Source organism: Schistocerca nitens, chromosome 2 (genome assembly GCF_023898315.1).
Source record: "Schistocerca nitens isolate TAMUIC-IGC-003100 chromosome 2, iqSchNite1.1, whole genome shotgun sequence".
In the NCBI taxonomy this organism is placed as follows: Eukaryota; Metazoa; Arthropoda; class Insecta; order Orthoptera; family Acrididae; genus Schistocerca; species Schistocerca nitens.
This window is the reverse complement of record NC_064615.1, coordinates 434,299,066-434,317,282: the sequence shown is the minus strand read 5'-3', so window position 1 is coordinate 434,317,282 and position 18,217 is coordinate 434,299,066. Positions and strand designations below refer to the sequence as shown.

The following is an 18,217-nucleotide window of genomic DNA, read 5'->3' as shown; positions in this document are numbered from 1 at the left end:
AAAGCGGCCAACCTTGTAATTTAACAATTAACTCAAATTATTTTAAAATTGTATGTCATAGGATCAATAAATTACATTTCAAATAGTGACAGATGACAGTGCTGTAGAAAAACTGAGAGAGATGCTTTTCTTTTCTACATGTTTTACAAAGTTGGCAACCAGTTCTTACATATACAAAGCAAACTATTCACGAAAATGCCATTACCTGGAGGTATCTTCCAAATGTGGGTTGTGTGTTACATGTTCACTCACTTATTCAAAAGTTACAAGAATTACCCAGTTATAAGGTTTTCGTTACAGGGAAAATTTACTAAAGTTCAAATCAAATAACACTCATCACACTTAACGCAGTAATCCCTATGTTTGATCCACTGATGGAAACAGTTTTTAATGTCATCCAGAGTTATAGTGGTAGTAGCTTCAGTAAGTTGCTTCACCTCTTTCATGTCCTGAATACACTTTTATTTCAGGCTGATTTTCATTCTAGAGAACAGTAATAAGTGTCAATGGGCGACATCTGTTGCGGTAAAGGTGATTTTGAAACTACTGTGTGATTGCTGTTGGCCAAAAATTGTCTGACACTTTGTTCCATGTGAGCAATAATGTTTTTATGGTGTAGGATCTAGTCCTTTGATCAGCAAAATGCAGCCTATTTTTTCTGTAGTGTTTCATCCTTTAGTTTTGGTGCCTGAAAAAAGTGATGCTAGTTAACTGTAATACCTCTGTAAACAAAATCATTGTGAACCATCCTTTTTATGCAATAGAAAAGGAACTGCCATCATGTGGGTTTTCTCTTTTCTTTTTTTCCAGTCATGATGCTGAGGTAGCTTCCACTGGCTCAACTCTTGCCCAGTTTCTGGATCATATGCATACAGTTTCTGCTGCAGATTTCAAGAAACAAAACTTGTTGCTAGCACATTGCTCTGTCATGTTCATGAGTGAAAAATCAACATCTACAAAAGTAACCATCTACATGGATACTCTGCAAATCACATTTAAGTGCCTGGCAGAGGGTTCATCAAACCATCTTCACAATTCTCTATTATTCCAATCTCGTATAGCACGCGGAAAGAATTAACACCTACATCTTTCTGTATGAGCTCTGATTTCCCTTATTTTATCGCGGTGATCGTTCTGCCCTATATAGGTCGGTGTCAACAAAATATTTTCGCATTCGGAGGAAAAAGTTGGTGATTGAAATTTTGTGAGAAGATTCCATCGCAACAAAAAACGCCTTTCTTTTAATGATTTCCAGCCCAAATCCCGTATCGTTTCTGTGACACTCTCTCCCATATTTCACGATACACAAAACGTGCTGCCTTTCTTTGAACTTTTCTGATGTACTCCGTCAGTCCTACCTGGTAAGGATCCCACACCGCACAGCAGTATTCTAAAAGAGGACGGACAAGCGTAGTGTAGGCAGTCTCCTTAATAGGTCTGTTAAATTTTCTAACTGTCCTGCCAAAAAAACGTAGCCTTTGGTTAGACTTCCCCACAACATTTTCTATGTGTTCTTTCCAATTTAAGTTGATCTTAATTGTAATATCTAAGTATTTAGTTGGATTTACGGCTTTTACAGCACACTGAACTAACTGACACTTCTCCATGGACAACAATTATTCACACAATTCAAAACAAAGACTGGTAGAGGAACCTGTCACTATGACCTCTCCATCTTTACACAACAAAGTCTTATTACTTTTGGGTCCCCTAATTCTAGGAAAAGAACTAGAATAGCTAAATGTGAGTAAATAAAAATCTATTACTATTTTTGATTTCCTATTTTACCTGAGATATGGGAATGACACACAGACATAGCAATAATTTCATACCACTACTGAAACCATCTCAATAAGAGAAGATAGGAAAATCCAGAATGGAATAACAAAAAGAACTTGAAGTGAACAGATTGATGCTGACCACATAGAGGAAGCAATGAATGGCAGACAGGTACATTAAAAGAACACTGTTCAATATTATTCAGTTTCTGGACAAAGTCTTATCAGCAGAAGAAACACACAGACTAATACATGCACACCTCATAAACACATACACATGGCCACTGTCATCTCTGGATGTTGTGGCCCCACTCAAAGAGAGAGTGAGTGAAAGGACCAGAAACAGTGTAGTCCATTAGTACATCCTGCTGCTCCTAAATATGACCATAATAATTAGATATCTGACAAGTAAATCTGCTGCAAACAATGTATGTCTGAATTTTATGTATGCCAATATGTTAGATAGAGTAAAAATGCTCACTTGCTGCGTAGAAATTGCTGAGCAGCAGATGGAGACACAAATTAGAAGTTGAAAGCCGCAACTTTACAACTGGTTTTTCAAGAGCACACACACCAGTCCCCCCCCCTCCCCCCCCCCCCCCCTAACTTTACAACTGGTTCTTCAGAGCATGTTCACACACCCACACCCACACACACACACACACACACACACACACAGAGAGAGAGAGAGAGAGAGAGAGAGAGAGACCTAAAATGTTTTTATTTTGAAATAACATACCTCAATTTTACTTCATACAGTCCATGGTTGGTAACAATAATAATGGTGTCAATAGATGGAGCATCAATTTTCAAGTCACTAACTTTTTGTGGTAATACAAATTGACCCCCTTGTTTGTCAAAGTCTTTTGCATACTTCCTGTATCTGTCATCCTTCCTACTTTCACTCTGTTCTGTATCCCCTTGTCTGTTTGTTTCTTCTTTTCTTTGGTAGCATGCAGAGTGTTTAAACACACTTAAAATTCTTTCATCATCTTTAAACCCAAATGAATTTATCACCGAGTCAGGATTGTAATCCTGTAAAAAAGAAAATATTTCCACTATAGTACTGTAAATACATGTGAAAATTCCATTATTAAAGAGACATGAAGAACAATCAAAATGGACTGAGACCAAAGACATGGGGACATAAACAGGAGTGTACTGGCATTATTTATGCAGATTTCAACAGTGCATAAATGCAACAAATTAGAGCTCATCATCAATGTTGCATATGGACAAAATCAGAAGCACAGCTATGAAGTCTACTACTGGACCACATTTTCTAAATTCCACAATATTTCATGAAGGTAGCTGCTTGATATTGTTTGCTGGTTGCTGCTGGCAAGTAGCAACTGCAATGGTCTTCTTGCAGAGTCTGCACATGAGTGAGATAGTTGCTTCCACACAAACGAAGGTAGCACGGCACACCTTGATTCCCAGTACCACAAGACCAAGTCCCTGTCAGCACACTCTCAAATACCTACCGTGGATAGACTTATCTTATTTTTGGCATTTAGTAAAGTGTTGCATGTAAACGGTTTCACAGGATGCCTGAGGTGTTTTTAAAGGTTCCTATAACAAACAAAAACTTCACATCATAATTGTTTATTATTATTATTATTATTATTATTATTATTATTAGCTTCCAGCATATGATAAATGCATGTACCTGCTACTCTTCGATATTGCCACCATCACAGTTGCTTCCATATCACCAGTCAGAAACAAATATATACACAGTCACCTAAAGTTTTCAAACAGTTACATCACCTACTGCCCCATCTCTCTGCTAGTAATTAACTGCTAAGGCAGTTACTTTTTTAATGGTGGCTTGTGATGTCTCTCTTATGGTATCATCCAAACCATACATCAGAATTACACAGATTTCTTTTGAATCAAATATATTTTAGCCGATTTAAAATGATGCTGCAGGCCAATTTTAAGCAAGATTCAGTGGGTCAAAATTGAATTTTGGGACCCTCAGAGATTACCAGTCCTTTCACGTACATATCATATTTATAATATGAGGGTAAATAAGGAAGTCTTTGCCCCAGTATTTTATTATATGAAACAAGGTATACACAGGTAATTACAAATATACATACTATTCTATGTACCTTACACTACTTTTCCACATTGGTTCTGCACTAAATTTGAGCTGCCCACGTGGCAGAATTTCTGATTGACTGTGGAACCTATGGCAGACTGCTGGCTTTGCTTCATCGTTGCACGTGAATTGCTACCCTGCCAGGATTCTGCTTCAGCAGAATAAAAAATGTGGAAATCACTAGGGGAGGGGTATGGACTGTATGGTGTTTGTTCCAGACTTAACCAGTGAAATGATTGGAGCTTGTCAACAGTTCTGATTGCACATGTGGACTCACATTGTCGTGGAAGATACTACATTGTTCATATCGAGAATCCCTTGGCATTTTTTCCTGGTAACAGCCCGTAGACATGACAGTGTGGAACAATAATTGTTGGCATTAATAGCTATACACAGTGACATGAAATCTGGAAGGAGTGGTCCTTGGCGATCCCAGACAACTTTTAACATCACTTTCCCAACAGATGACGCTGAACAGAATTTTTTGCCATAGGTGAACCCAGATGTTTCCACACCTAGCTCTGCTGCTTGATGAATCAGTGAAGCAATCATTCACCTGCCTTTCATCAAGTCACCCAACTGCTTAGGCACCCACTGATGTGAAATCTTCTGGCACACTAAGAACCTGTGTACAATGTCATAAATGCTTCCATATGAAATGCCGAGTTCCGGGGAAATGTCCTTGAGGTGCACACACTGATCCACAGTGAGGAATGTGGCCTCCCCAAAAGCTCATTGTTATGCAAGCCTTCACAGCCTTTTATGAATTTACATCACCACCACCACTACCACCTCACAGTTGTTAAAGTGAGACACTTTTCCCCATACATGTCCATGATGTATCACTTGGTGAGAGGTGATGGGCATCACTTGCTGAGGCCTTAAGGAGAAAAAGACAGACTGTAGGGAGACAGTTGTGGCACAGATAGGTGAATGTGCCAGTTTACATTCCAAGCAACTTGCTGTGCTTTGCATGAATATTTGAGTTCATGGCAGGTAATAGGCGGTGGCGTGCCAAGGTGTACATTAATAGTTGTAGTAGACAGCAGTGGTTATGGAATAACATCGTGAAGTGTTATTAACCCACTGTGTATGGATTTGGCATGAAGAAAGCTCCAAAGTCAAACACAGTAACCACATGGGGGGGGGGGAGTGGTGATGAGATGGCATTGCGTGGTTTGCAAAAGTGAAATAAGGTGGATGCTAAGGACCTTTAATTGGTGTCACACCTTAAAGGCACTGTGACTGATGGGAAGTTATGCTATGTGGCTGAACAAAGATGAACTCAACTTCGGCATGATCTGGTTGAGCATCTGCAAGTTTGAAAAACTTTGTTCATTGCCACTGCTTTAATTGTTTTAGTACGGTTCACCCTCTTTCTAACAACACTGATTTTGAATAGTTTTGTGTGAATTTTGTATGTTATCCTCATCAGCCTATGTGCTGGCTGCACTTGAAAGATGGGTATTACTATTATGTGTTCTGTTTAAAGCTGTTGTGTGATTTAGATTTTATTAAGCTATCTTAAGCAGTGCTGCACTTATTGAAACATATTCTAGTTTAATTACTTCAATTTGCAATCACTGGCCCATTAGCTTAACAAATTAACTGTTCACAATTTTTTTTGCTGTTGACTGGCTAATGCTAGAATTTAATTCTCGGAAGAAAATTAACTGATGAGTAATTTTAGTGATGCCATTGCCTGATGCTGTTATTTATTTAAAGTTGGGTTTTAAAGTTTCTCTTACCCAGTGAAAATATTCTTTAATAATAATCACAGTAATTGTATATTACAGTCTTGAGCTCAGGGCGGATTAAGGGCTCATAAAATAATTGTTTTTGTTGTTATATGTATGCTTGTTTTTTGTTTTAGAAGGTACCTGTACCAAACTGTTCATGACACTACCAGCAGCTGTTGTTGGTGTAATATGGGGTTAGGGAATGTGTTGTGCCCATTATGTTAACAGCTTTGTAATTAATAATGTTTTTTGTTGCAGCTATTTAATTAATATGAATTATTGTGATAAAGTGTTTAGAATTTAAAATTTTGTTGCCTCTGGATTATTATATTCCTAGCACTCCCGAGTTTGAATGTAATTTTGTCCTTTCTCTTGTGTTTATGATTGTTCTTCAGCTTTATTTTACTTGCTTGAAGCAGACTGCAACAACATGCCAGATTTCACCTCAAATAGCTATCCCACCTTCACCTAAACTACTTCAACAGTGGTCTTTCCCTTCCTGTCCCTCTGCAGCTCCCCAAACAGCCACGCCATCAACCACCACACCTCTCCTACAAACCAAGCTTGGCCAACCACCTTAACATCCCACAGCCTTCACCACTGCCTCCCAGACCTGTAATAACTCATAATCAGAAGAACCAGTCACAACAGTACAGTGTTCTCAACCTCTCGCCCAAAGCACCTCCCCCCCCCCCCCCCAAATTATCTGTATTATCTAAGAGTCTCACTTTCAGCCCTAAACCTGCATTTAACCATGCTGCTTTGGTGAAGGACCTACTTTCCTTTACACATAATGTCAATTGGAAATATCACTTTGCAACCCAATCCCAAAATCTTTCCAACAGCAAACCTGACATTGAACCCTACCTTGAACAGTTCTGACCATGTTCCCAACTTGATCCACCATCAATACCTCGGAATCACCCCTTACAAGCCTTACAAGAATTCCTCGCATCCAGCATTGCTTCACAACCTTTCCTCAGGTCCCCACAACATGACCCTAATCTGTCCTCTGCAGAACTCTAGGCTCCACATTTCCTAAGGATGGTGGCTCCATCATTATCCTCCCAGCAGAAAAAGGATCTACCATTGTGTTACTTGACCAACAGGAGTATGTTAGTGAAGGTCTATGCCAGCTGTCTGACACCTCTACATACAGCACCTGCCACCAAGACCCCAGGATTCAAACTGACCTGCAGTCCTTCCTAGAAACCTCAAGGCCCCTCACAAGTGATTGCACCTCAATCCATAGAACTTCTTACCTCATCCAAACCAAACACCCCCACATTTTACATTCTTCATAAGATTCACAAACCCAATCATCCTGGTCATCCTGTAGCTACTGGCTTCAAAGCACCCACTAATGTATATCTGCCTTAGTTGAGCAATACCTGCAACCCATAGTACAAAGACTTCCCTCCTATATTAAATAAAGATACCAACCATTTCCTAGATTGTCTTAAATCTGTGTCTGTCCCACTCCCACCACACACCTTGCATCATTGATCCCATTCCATTAATTCCTTCCATCTCATCATTTATTCACAGTAACTACTCCTTTCTTCACTCCATTTTACTTTGCTACATCTTTCATTTTCTGACATGTCTATTTTTCGCTGTTCCCTCTCCCACCTCTGTTACATACAATGCACTTACTTTTTCACTCTTATTAACTCATGCATAATGTTTTAGTAGTAACCTCTGTCTTGAATATTACCCTGTCTTCCACCTTCATGCTCTCAGGTTTTCAAATCTCATCCAGTGCACTCCCCAACAATCAATCTTTCCTTCTCATCCCATCCATAAGTCTTCCCTGATCTGGGGTTCTGGGTGACTTTGACAAACTGTACCCCTTTCCCTAAGCTACTCCAGTGCTTTTCCTTCACCCCTCTTCCTTCTGCTTCAACTCTTCCACCAGAAGAAGTATCACTGGCTCCGTAAGCTTGTGAAAATTAGATCCTTTTGTGTGTGTGTTCCCCTGCTGCCACTTGGTGAGTAGATTTTTTTATTTGTCCAATTAGATTACATTTTATTTTACATGGTTTACTGGCCTTGTCCATATGTATCAAAGAAATAAATGTCACACTGGACTAATTTCAGGCTTGTATATTGATTGGGAATGTAAAATTACACTTAAAAAATCATTTTGTTTGCAATGGGAGACAAAATGATGCTTACCCTGACATCGTGAGAACTGTTTCTTAGAGCTCACGAGGACTACAAACTGCAAAAGTGAAACTGCAAATATCTGCATTAACACCAGTGGCAACACACCTGATGACTCCTACAGCGGACACCATCTACTCACTGGTGTGCAAAACATAAGGACTAAAGTAACTTTCATTTGTCATGTCACTGCTAAGTAACATCTTTTGATGAAATTTAGTCCATACATAACTGCTACAGTATAGTACAGAAGGTAACTGAATGAAGTACAGAATGAGACAAACAGAAATGACACTTCTGTTCAAAGACAATAATTAGCCTCCCTGATTTATGGTACCCCCTGGACATTACAAATGGCAGGTCATACTTCTTAATAGGGTATGTGATCACCACAGATGGCAATGCATGCTCTGCAATGAGCTACCACTCTGGCCACTAGATTGTTAAGGAGTTCTTGTGGTAGGGCATTCCACTCCTCCACCAACATGGTTGATAACTGCTGGATGGTTGTTGATGCATGAGGACACGCTGCAGTACATATCCCCACTGCACCCCCATGTGCTCCAACTGCCAAATATCCTCTCATTCCAATACAGTGTCACAATAACATCAATGGGTGCATTTCCCGTGTTCAAAGGATTGGAGGTCAGTGTACACACGCAACATTGTGCCTCCCCAAACCATAACACATAGACTACCGAAACGATCATTTTTGACAAAGTTCTTGTGTGCACTATACTTTTCGATATCTAGCCATATGAGGGTACATCCAGCATTATCGAACATGATCATTTCGTTGGTCCAGGTGTTATGGTGTGGGGAGGCATAATGTTGCATGTGCATATTGACCTGAAAATTTCTGAAGGCAATACATTCATTCATCAATGTCATTGAGACACTTCACTCCTTTCTCATGTGCATCTTTTCAGGGGTACATTTGGCTCCGACTTCATTTTTATGGATGAAAACACATGACTGCATTGAACTACACAGATGGAGCAGCTCCTAGAATGAAAGGATATTCAATGAACAGACTGGCCTGCCCATTCCCCAAATTTAAATCCCATCAAGTACAAGTGATATGCATTGGGAAGATGTAATGGAGTACTTTCACATGCACCAACGACCAGCCATAAGTTATCAACCACACTGGTAGAGGAACTGAATGCTCTACCACAAGAACTCCTAACCATCTTTGTGGACAGGATGGAAGAGCATGCATTGCTGTCTGTGGCGATCACATACCATATTGATAATCATTCCTGCCTTTTGAACTGTCCATAATGTCCAGAGTACCATCATGTATTGCAGTGACTTCAGTGTAATTTTTGTTTTCGAATAAAAGTGTCATTTCTGTTCATCTCATTGTGTGTTTCTTTTATTTACCTCCTGTAATAGACTGTAGCAGTTCTTTCTATGTATGGTCCAAGTTTCAATGAGTTATGTCACTTGTTAGTGATACATAATGCAAAAGTTACTTTCATTTTAAATTTTGCACATGTGTGTGTGTGTGTGTGTGTGTGTGTGTGTGTGTGTGTGTGTGAACTTGAGCCAATCACAGCTTCATTCCCTTTTCCTCATTAATTCACTGTCAAGTTTCTTCCTTTTATCATTTTTTACCCTGTTGTTTCTTTTCTTGAGCCTTTGCAATTTCTTTTTATCCTGATTTTATTTCTGAATTCTTTTTTGTCTCAATTTCTTCTGAATTTTTCAACCATTTCGGTCTTCCTCTGTTTCCTTCATCCAACTGGTCTTTAATTTACTTGCATTAAGATGGTTAAAAATTCTCTTAATGAGTCTTTTTTCATCTGTCCTACATAGGTGTCCATAGAAATGTAGGCATATTTTCCTAAATTTAGTTGTGATGATGTCTGTATTTTCACAGAGATCCTTTGTAGGTCGCCTGTCCCAAGTTCTGTCTCAGAGAACAGTGCTGTGGATTTTTCTAAGAATTTTCTATTCTTGTTTCTCAATGTTGTTAATTTTCCCTCTAATTACTGTGGTTTCCACCACATACTAGATTTCTTGTACAACAACTATGTTGTAGTGTCACATTTTTGCATAACAAGATACTGCTCTTCTGTTGTAGTGATTCCATGACAGTTTGTAAGCATTTTGCAATTTGAATATTCTTTCTGTGTTGGAGACTGTATACATGTGGACTGGATGGTTTATATTAAGTACCTGAGGTGAGAGAGCTGTGAGATTTTACTATATTGTGTTTTCTGGAGGAGTTTCTCTGTTGATTCAGTGTCCATATATTAAGCTTTTGTTGGGAAATTTTCAATCCAGTTTTACAGGAGATCAACTGTTGTTTATACAAGGGTTGGAACTTAAATAGTGGCAACTATTCATTCACAACCGACACAAAAGAGTTACATGTCTGCGCCTGTTACTGTCCTTCAAAGTAGTCACCAGTGATGTGGAAGGTGTAGTATACCATTAGCAGAGCCTGTTCTGTTGATGGTGTGAATGTCGCGGTCTACTGCCAGTAGAATCTCTGGAACAGTTCTGAAGCGAATGCCACGAAGTGGTTCCTTCATCTTCAGAATCAAATTAAAGTCAGAATGACTTAAGCCTGGGGAGTATGGTGGATGGTACAGTGCTTCACAATCCCATCAACCAAACAGAGCAGCCACACCTTATCTGTATGCACCCACACATAGTCGTGCAAAATAATGGGTGGGTTGCGCAAGAGGTGTCGCCGCTTCTTTCACAAAGCTGGTCTCAGGATTTGCTCCAAAAATGAAAAGTAATACTGTGCATTGACGGTCTGCCGTGGAGGAACATAATGCGTTAGGATAACACCATCACAGTCGTACATGAGAATCACTATAACTTTCACCACACTGGGGTTGTGACGCACTTTTGACTTTCGCAGCAACCCATAATGATGCCATCTGTTGGACCGGCGTTTCAATTTTGGCTAGTACAATGTGGCCAGGTCTCATCCAGTGTAATGGAAATGGAAATGTCGTGTGGCTAGGGCCTCCCGTCGGGTAGACCGTTCGCCTGGGGCAAGTCTTTCACGTTGACGCCACTTCGGCGACTTGTGTGTCGATGGGGATGAAATGATGATGATAAGGACAACACAACACCCAGTCCCTGAGCGGAGAAAATCTCCGACCCATCCGGGAATCGAACCCGGGTCGTTAGGTATGACATTCCGTCGCGCTGACCACTCAGCTACCAGGGGCGGACTCATCCAGTGTTACAATACGGCATAAGAAAGCCTTTCCTTTGCGCTCATAACGCTCCAAGTGTGTCTGAGCAGCATCGTAACGTATCCATTTCTGCGTTTCTGTCAAGTCATGCGGAACCCATTGTGATGCAATTTTTCTTATGCCCAGACATTCCTTCAGGATGCAAAGCACAGTCGTATGCTCTAATATGGTTTTGTGGGCAACCTCATGAATCATATGCCATCAATCATTGTCCACTAACACGGCAACAGCATGCACGTCTTCTTCAGAGACACTAGGACGACCTGCCCGATGCATGTCTGCCAAAGTTTGCTGAACTTCGTTGAAGGCTTTTACCCAACGTGCCACTGTTCTGTACGGCAATGCCAATTTCCTGAATGCCTCCTGAAGACTCTGTCATGCTGTATGACCTCTGGCACATTTAATCTTGATCCAACTCCGTTGTTCCTGTTTTGAAAACATAGTGACACAGTTATGTTAGACTGCTCGCTCACAAGTGACTGTGTTTCCCTCAATTGTGCACATGCTGGTGACGTGGGACGGGCAAGTCCATGTGCTCGGAGGTAAGGTAGGTATGTCAACAGCATGTGCTATCAGCAACAATAGTAGATTCGATTGCATAGAGACTCCTCAGCAGTGTTGCCACTATTTAAGTTCCAACCTAAGTATTTGTGCAATAACATCTAAATGGAGAATGAAAAACATAGAAAACTGACATTCACTTATGGCAGCAACAACATATAATTAATTATTAATTAATCAAGTAAAAGGAAAGGCTCACAAAGTGTCCACAGCAGTGTTGCCACTATTTAAGTTCCAACCTACATATAGTGTTAATTTGACTTCATACTAGTTGTTTGTTAATACAGCCAAGTCATACGTAGAGGTCAAATATTTCATAGTGACTATCTTCTTTCTCCTTTCCAATCTGGAAGCTATCCCCACAAGATCTATTACATAACTGCAAATATGAGATGGTTCTGATGTTCAAAAAATGTTAGTAATGTTAGGGATAATATCTTAAATATAACCAAAGACAAAAACTTGAATCCACAATGAGAGCTGATAAAGTAAATATGTATAAGTAGAAAGACATATAAAAAAAGATAATTTCTACAAATTTTATGTTTTAATGAAAAGTTTTATTATGTTACATCAGACTCAAGTTTCACTAAATGAAGAATAAAGTATTTATGAAGAGTCTTCCATCTGAGATAACTGATTACATATGGTTGCAAGCACTTGATCTAATCTCAGAATAACAAAAAATATGTAGAACTAACCAGAATTATGTCACAGGCTTCTACCAGCTCATCTGTCAGGTGAGCCTGTGGCCAGGAACCAAATCAGCATTCGTAACTACGTGAGTATTCCAAATACTGGGATGATGTTATCATCTTAAAATCTTGGTTTTCCTCATTATGATCTAGTGACAGGAGGCATAGGTTTGCAGGTTGTACTTAGCTGGACTGCCTATTAATAACGTTATCTGCCTTGGGAATATGTAAAACTTCCTTTACCATAAGAAGGCATCATTAGCTGCTATTTGCCAGTAACAAACAGCAACCATCACCTGACAATTTCAAGCAGTTACTTTAAGAAAACATAGGAATTTATACAACCTTATCTGATGGCAGACATGTGAATCATATACTCAACAGATCTGTCAGAAAAGCCTGAAAAGTCACACATACAGATCAGTATGATATCTCCTGAAAATTCCATTGACTATTTGCAACAACTACATTTGCCATAAATATTTGGAAATTCACTATAATTGCTGTTAGTGGTTCTTTAAATTAGTGCCTTTAAAATGTTGACAGAACACCTGACACTTGTTTTTTCTGAAAAACAAAAAGCAATGAATCCATTAATTTTGGTGCACAGCTCCGTAACTGTTCTCAAAATGTTACAGAAATAAAAAGTCATTTCACATGAAATAAATTATGTATGGAAATTAGAATCATATTTTAATTTTTTTTTCTTCCCACTCCAAAGTAGTATCTTACTATGAACTGCAAAATAGGATTTAACAAATTCACTTAACAATTGCTTCTTACCGTGTCACCATCAAGTCTGCTTTCTGACAACTGTGTTGAAATAACAGACAGTTTTTCATTTTTGCTGTCGGTGACAAACAAAAATCTGTCAGTGACCAGAATATATCCACACTTAGGAGGTAATTTGTGGACAAACAGTGGGACAACTTCAAGATCCATTCCATGAATCTGGAAGACCAAAAAGCATTTTTATCACACAGTTTTTAAATATTTTATATTCCTTTACTAACAGTTCTTTAATATGGAAAACATTCCAGAAAAAGGTACAGAGCGCAGTTGAACGACATCATCATCATCATCCCATCCTCATTCTCCCCTCCCCCTCATCATCATCATCATCATCATCATAATCAACAATAATAACACCAAAAAAGTGGTATATTTTCTGCTTGTGTGTCCAAAAGAGTTTTTGTATTACTTTCTTAATACTGCAAGTAATATGACAAGGGTAGTTTACTACTTACGATAGAGAGGAGATGTTGAGTCATTGTCAAACACAACAAGAAGACTGGTAGTTGGGTTAAGGAGGAGGCTTGGGCGGGGAGAGGGGGATAGCAGGGTGGGCAGGTCAAGATGGCGCCCACTGAAAAGTGCAGTGACACAAAGCTTGTAAATAGCAAAAGTTAAATAGTGCATCGTGAAAAAGTGTCAAAAACGGGTAGTAAAAGGAATTGTATGTGTGAAGTACAACATGTGGCTGCGTGAAAGGTGTATGATAATATGCCTAAAATTTATTAGCAACAATATTCACTGTCATGCCTTCACTGTTTGCAGGATGAAAACACAAAACTAGCTTCCACAGTGAGTTTGCAGGAAGAAATTATTAATGTGCTTCGAAGCAACACTGACACTTTAAAAGTAGAATTATCAGTGCAGAAGCAAACAAATTGTGACCTGAAATGTGGGAAAAACTGTTTTTGCAAAACAAAAGAGTCAATACATGAAAATGACCACAAAAGCAAATGGAATGATACAGTTATTAGCTCAAACAATGAGGCTGCTACACCTAAGAAAGAAATTCATGTGAAAGTCTCAAGAATCAAAAACAAATACAAGTGGACAAGTGTAACTTACAGTAAAAAGAATTCAGAACATCTCAGTAATGAAAAACAGAGTGAAAAAATGGATTCCTTGTTATAGATGATTCTCTGCTGAAAAATGTGGTAGTGCTGAACTCCGCAATACACATTTATCCAGAAATCAAAACCCACCAGTAGATGAAACACTTGAGCAACATACATAGCACACAGGATGATTCAGCAGAGGCATCTCGGAGAAGAATTACAAAGGGGTCTTCATCCACATAGGTGTGGATTCCCTTAGAAGCAGCACTGAAGAGGAAATTGTAAGTGAAACAAGAAATTTAATTCAGCCTGGTAGTACGCTCTACAGAACGTCTAGGATCAAGGTGAGTGGTATTATTTCCACAAGATCAGTCAGTGATCAATATATTGAGAGAATAAACTGTGATTTAAATGAAAACTGTAACAATCTATGAGTTGTGTTCATAATCCAAATAAATTCTTAAGCATAAATATTTGGGTAAAGACGGTCTTCATTTAAATATGTTAGGATCCAAAATTTTTAGTAAAATGTTTGCTGATACATGTAAAATTCTGCAAAATAGGGGAAACTTATAAGAAATAATGGGGATGAGAAACAGTATTTGGTAATGAAAGCGGCAAGACTGAAACAATACTCAAGAGAGAGTATGCTTGAGAGCATAAATAGAAAACAATTCCCTACATAATGCACTTGAATATAAATTGTCTAAGTGCTGACTTTTCAAACAGAAGTCATAATTATTCTATCTAAATGTAGAATTATCAAAATTATTTGCCTCAATGAACATTGGCTTACATCTCACAATATTAAAATCCTTAATGAAACGGAAAATTTCAAATTAGCCAACAGCCTCTGTAGATGAGAGAAATCACATGGAAGCTCTTGCATACTTACTCATTCTGATATGAAATATTTAATAATAAATAATGTTAATCATTTGAATGAAGAGTGTATATTAGAAAGCTGCTGTTTCGAGTTGGGGGACTAAATGTCATAGTAGTTTCTATTTATGGAGTACCAGAGAAAGATACACGTGAAACTTTTCCGGTGAAATTTCATGGCCTGCTCGAAAAATTCAGTAAAGAAAAAAAGAAAAAGGCAGTAATAGCTGCTGACTTCGACATTAATATCGTAGTTGAAAGCACTGACATGTTCAAATTCACTGACTCAATAAAAAACTTTGGCTTCAAAATAAACTCCAAGCAACCCACTAGAGTAAATGCACAGTCAGCTACCTGTATTGATAACATTCTAACAAATTATGTATTTGAAAATGTTTGTAAATTTTGCATAGATTTAGGAATCTCTGACCACTCTGCATTATTCATTGTACATCAAATATTAAGAAAGAAATTTCATTTAACAAAAGCCATATGAAAAGGAACTTCAGTGAAAAAATTCAATTACATTTAGAAACAGCTGTATTTCAAGTAATAGTAACTTTAACAATTTTTAAGTAGCTTTCTTGAAATATTTAATGAAACTTTTCCACTTAGAACCACATGCAACAAAATGACTAATCAACTTAAATGGATAATCCAGGGTATAAAAATTTCTAGTGTTATGAAGAGGAAACTCTATAATGGACTGCTCTGTGAATGTATGACAACTGCAGTATCCTGCGTACCTATATGAGTTGCTGGACACGCGGTGTCCTCCCGTAGCTTTGCCAGGACGCCAGAAGCCTATATCCATTCTCTCTATTTATGTTGGTGGTCACTTGGCTACTTGTATCACCTCTCAAATAGTCCTCCTAAATGTAAATGGCTGTTTCACCAGTATGCGGGCTTCACAGCTTTATCGCTCTCATCTTCGTGTTCCACCACCTCTGACCTAGTTCGTTGTCCCAGATAGATATATCGTTCATGTTCTGCAATTTGTGTGCTGATCAGCCACCCCATCTTGCCAAGATACACCAGTCCACATTTGCAACTGATTTCTTAAACTCCTGCAGTGTTTAGCTTGTCTACCACATCTTTTGTTGAGCCTAGAACATCTCTTTGTTCTTGCTCCAAAAGATTGGCTTGAAGTTGACTTGGCGGAGAATTTTGCCCAAACGTTCAGTGACCCCTTGTACATATAGTAACAGGGTTATGTTCTGTGCTTCCTTGTGTTCTTCCCTGTTCCCTTCATACTCTTTTGTCACAGTTTTATCTATTATATTCTTCCCATAATCATTGGCTCCAAAAATGGATCTGAGGTTTTGTAGTTCCACCTTCAGTTGTTCATTATCGCTGATCCTGTAGGCCCTCCTGGTTAAAGTGTGAAGAGCGGACTTCTTCTGCATGGGGGTACCTGCCCCTGCTGGTGGCTTTTCTGCATACTCTGTGGCCAAGTTTACCATCAGGCTTTTAGTAAACTTTCACATCGAGAAAAGACAGCTCACCATTCTTTTCAATCTCCATAGTAAACTGTATTTTACTATGCTGTTGATCGAGAGTTTGGTGAACTTCTGTATTTCTTCCTCTCCACATGGTCAGATGATAAATGTATCATCAACAATCAGAGCCAGTAATCAAGGCATAAAGGTGCGGAGTGGAAAGCTGTTTCTTTAAATACCTCCATGAAGATGTCTGCTGCAACTGGCGAGAGAGGAACACATAGCTACACCATCCATCTGTTTGTAATTCGCATATTTCCACCAGCGGCAAGAAATAATGTAAACACCAATTCAAGCACGTCTTTATTCACCAATGACAAAGAATAATGTAAAGACCTATAAAGAATGCATAACACCCATCCTCATATCCTCAAGTACCCTATCAAATTATGTAAAAAGCTTCCTCCACTATTATATAAGATCCAGAGTCTCTCTCAGTCAGCAGTTAGCTCCACATAAAACCCTGAGAAAGGCTATTTGCAATACTGGCCGAAATTTCAGCAATTTTATATATTGACAATTCGGTCAACAGCCCAGAAGAATTTAACTGAAAGTAATGAAAATGTTTGTACTGAAAAATATTTGTAAACACAGCTTAGACTGCAAGCTGTCAATATGCTATCATAGCCTTTTGAAATAACTGTGTGTTGCATGAGAAACATGCACAGTAGGAATGTGTATAGTGAAGAAGGTGAGCAGACATGTGACGAAGTGCTGAGTTTTTGTATATGGACAATACCAAGAGGATTATACGTGTGGAGAAAATGTTCACACCATTAATCGAGCAAAAAAATTAAACAAGTATAAAATTGCTCACTAATGAAGCTGATGGTGTTAGTAACATCTTTCTGTGTGTCAACAGATATGGCAACATGCTGAGGAATGGCTGTACCTTATTTAGGGCCCATTCGGTTTTATACACCAGCCATTCAGAAACCTCATACACATACAGTACTTCAAATCTACTTTAGCTCTGTTTCTATCCATGAGGAATATTTTATCCCAAACTAAAATCTGCTCCTTTGTTCTGAATTATAATCAGGATTATGAGCCACTATTATTTCAGTATTTAATCACCTGAACAATCAGTAAAAAATCCATTTACATACTTATTGGCTCAAAATTATATACCAGGTGTACCGGTATGAAATGAGTGCTTTTTTTTTGTGAAAATTAAACACTAATTTTGAATTGAATAGTAAAAACATTTCATTCAAAGTACTGACCATTGCTTTCTATACATTTTGACCACCTTTCTGGCAATTTTTGGACACCACACCAATAGAAATGTTCGTCTTTTGAAGCAAACCAATCAGACACTCAATTTTCGACTTCTTCGTAGGAATCGAAGTGTTCCTCAGCCAATGCGTGTTCCATTGATGAAAACAAATGGTAGTGGGAAGGGGCCAAATCTGGTGAATACAGCGGGTGGGGTAGCAGCTCCCAGCCAAGTGTTTTGATTGTATCCTGAACCAGTTTTGCTTTGTGTGCAGGAGCATTGTCAGGTAAAAAAATTACTTTGCCATGTCTTCTGGCCCAGTCTGGTCTTTTTCCAATCAATGCATAGTTCAAATTGATCATTTGTTGTCTGTAGCGATTAGTATTCACAGTTTCACCGGGTTTTAGAAGCTCATGATACACCACACCTTTCTGATCCCACCAAACACAGAGCATTGTCTTCTTGCCAAATCGATCTGGTTTTGCAGTTGATGTTGATGG

At 38.7% G+C, this 18,217-nt stretch overlaps 1 protein-coding gene across 1 annotated transcript in view; it reads right to left on the bottom strand.

Moving 5' to 3' along the window:
* Positions 1 to 18,217, bottom strand: part of LOC126236303 (uncharacterized) — a 451,155-nt gene that overhangs the window by 345,759 nt on the left and 87,179 nt on the right. The window contains exons 7-8 of the mRNA XM_049945503.1: positions 13,054 to 13,221; positions 2,518 to 2,813 (exon numbers count right to left, since the gene is read on the bottom strand). Of these exons, the coding sequence (XP_049801460.1) occupies positions 2,518 to 2,813; positions 13,054 to 13,221 (464 nt within the window). The remainder of the gene's footprint in view (positions 1 to 2,517; positions 2,814 to 13,053; positions 13,222 to 18,217) is intronic.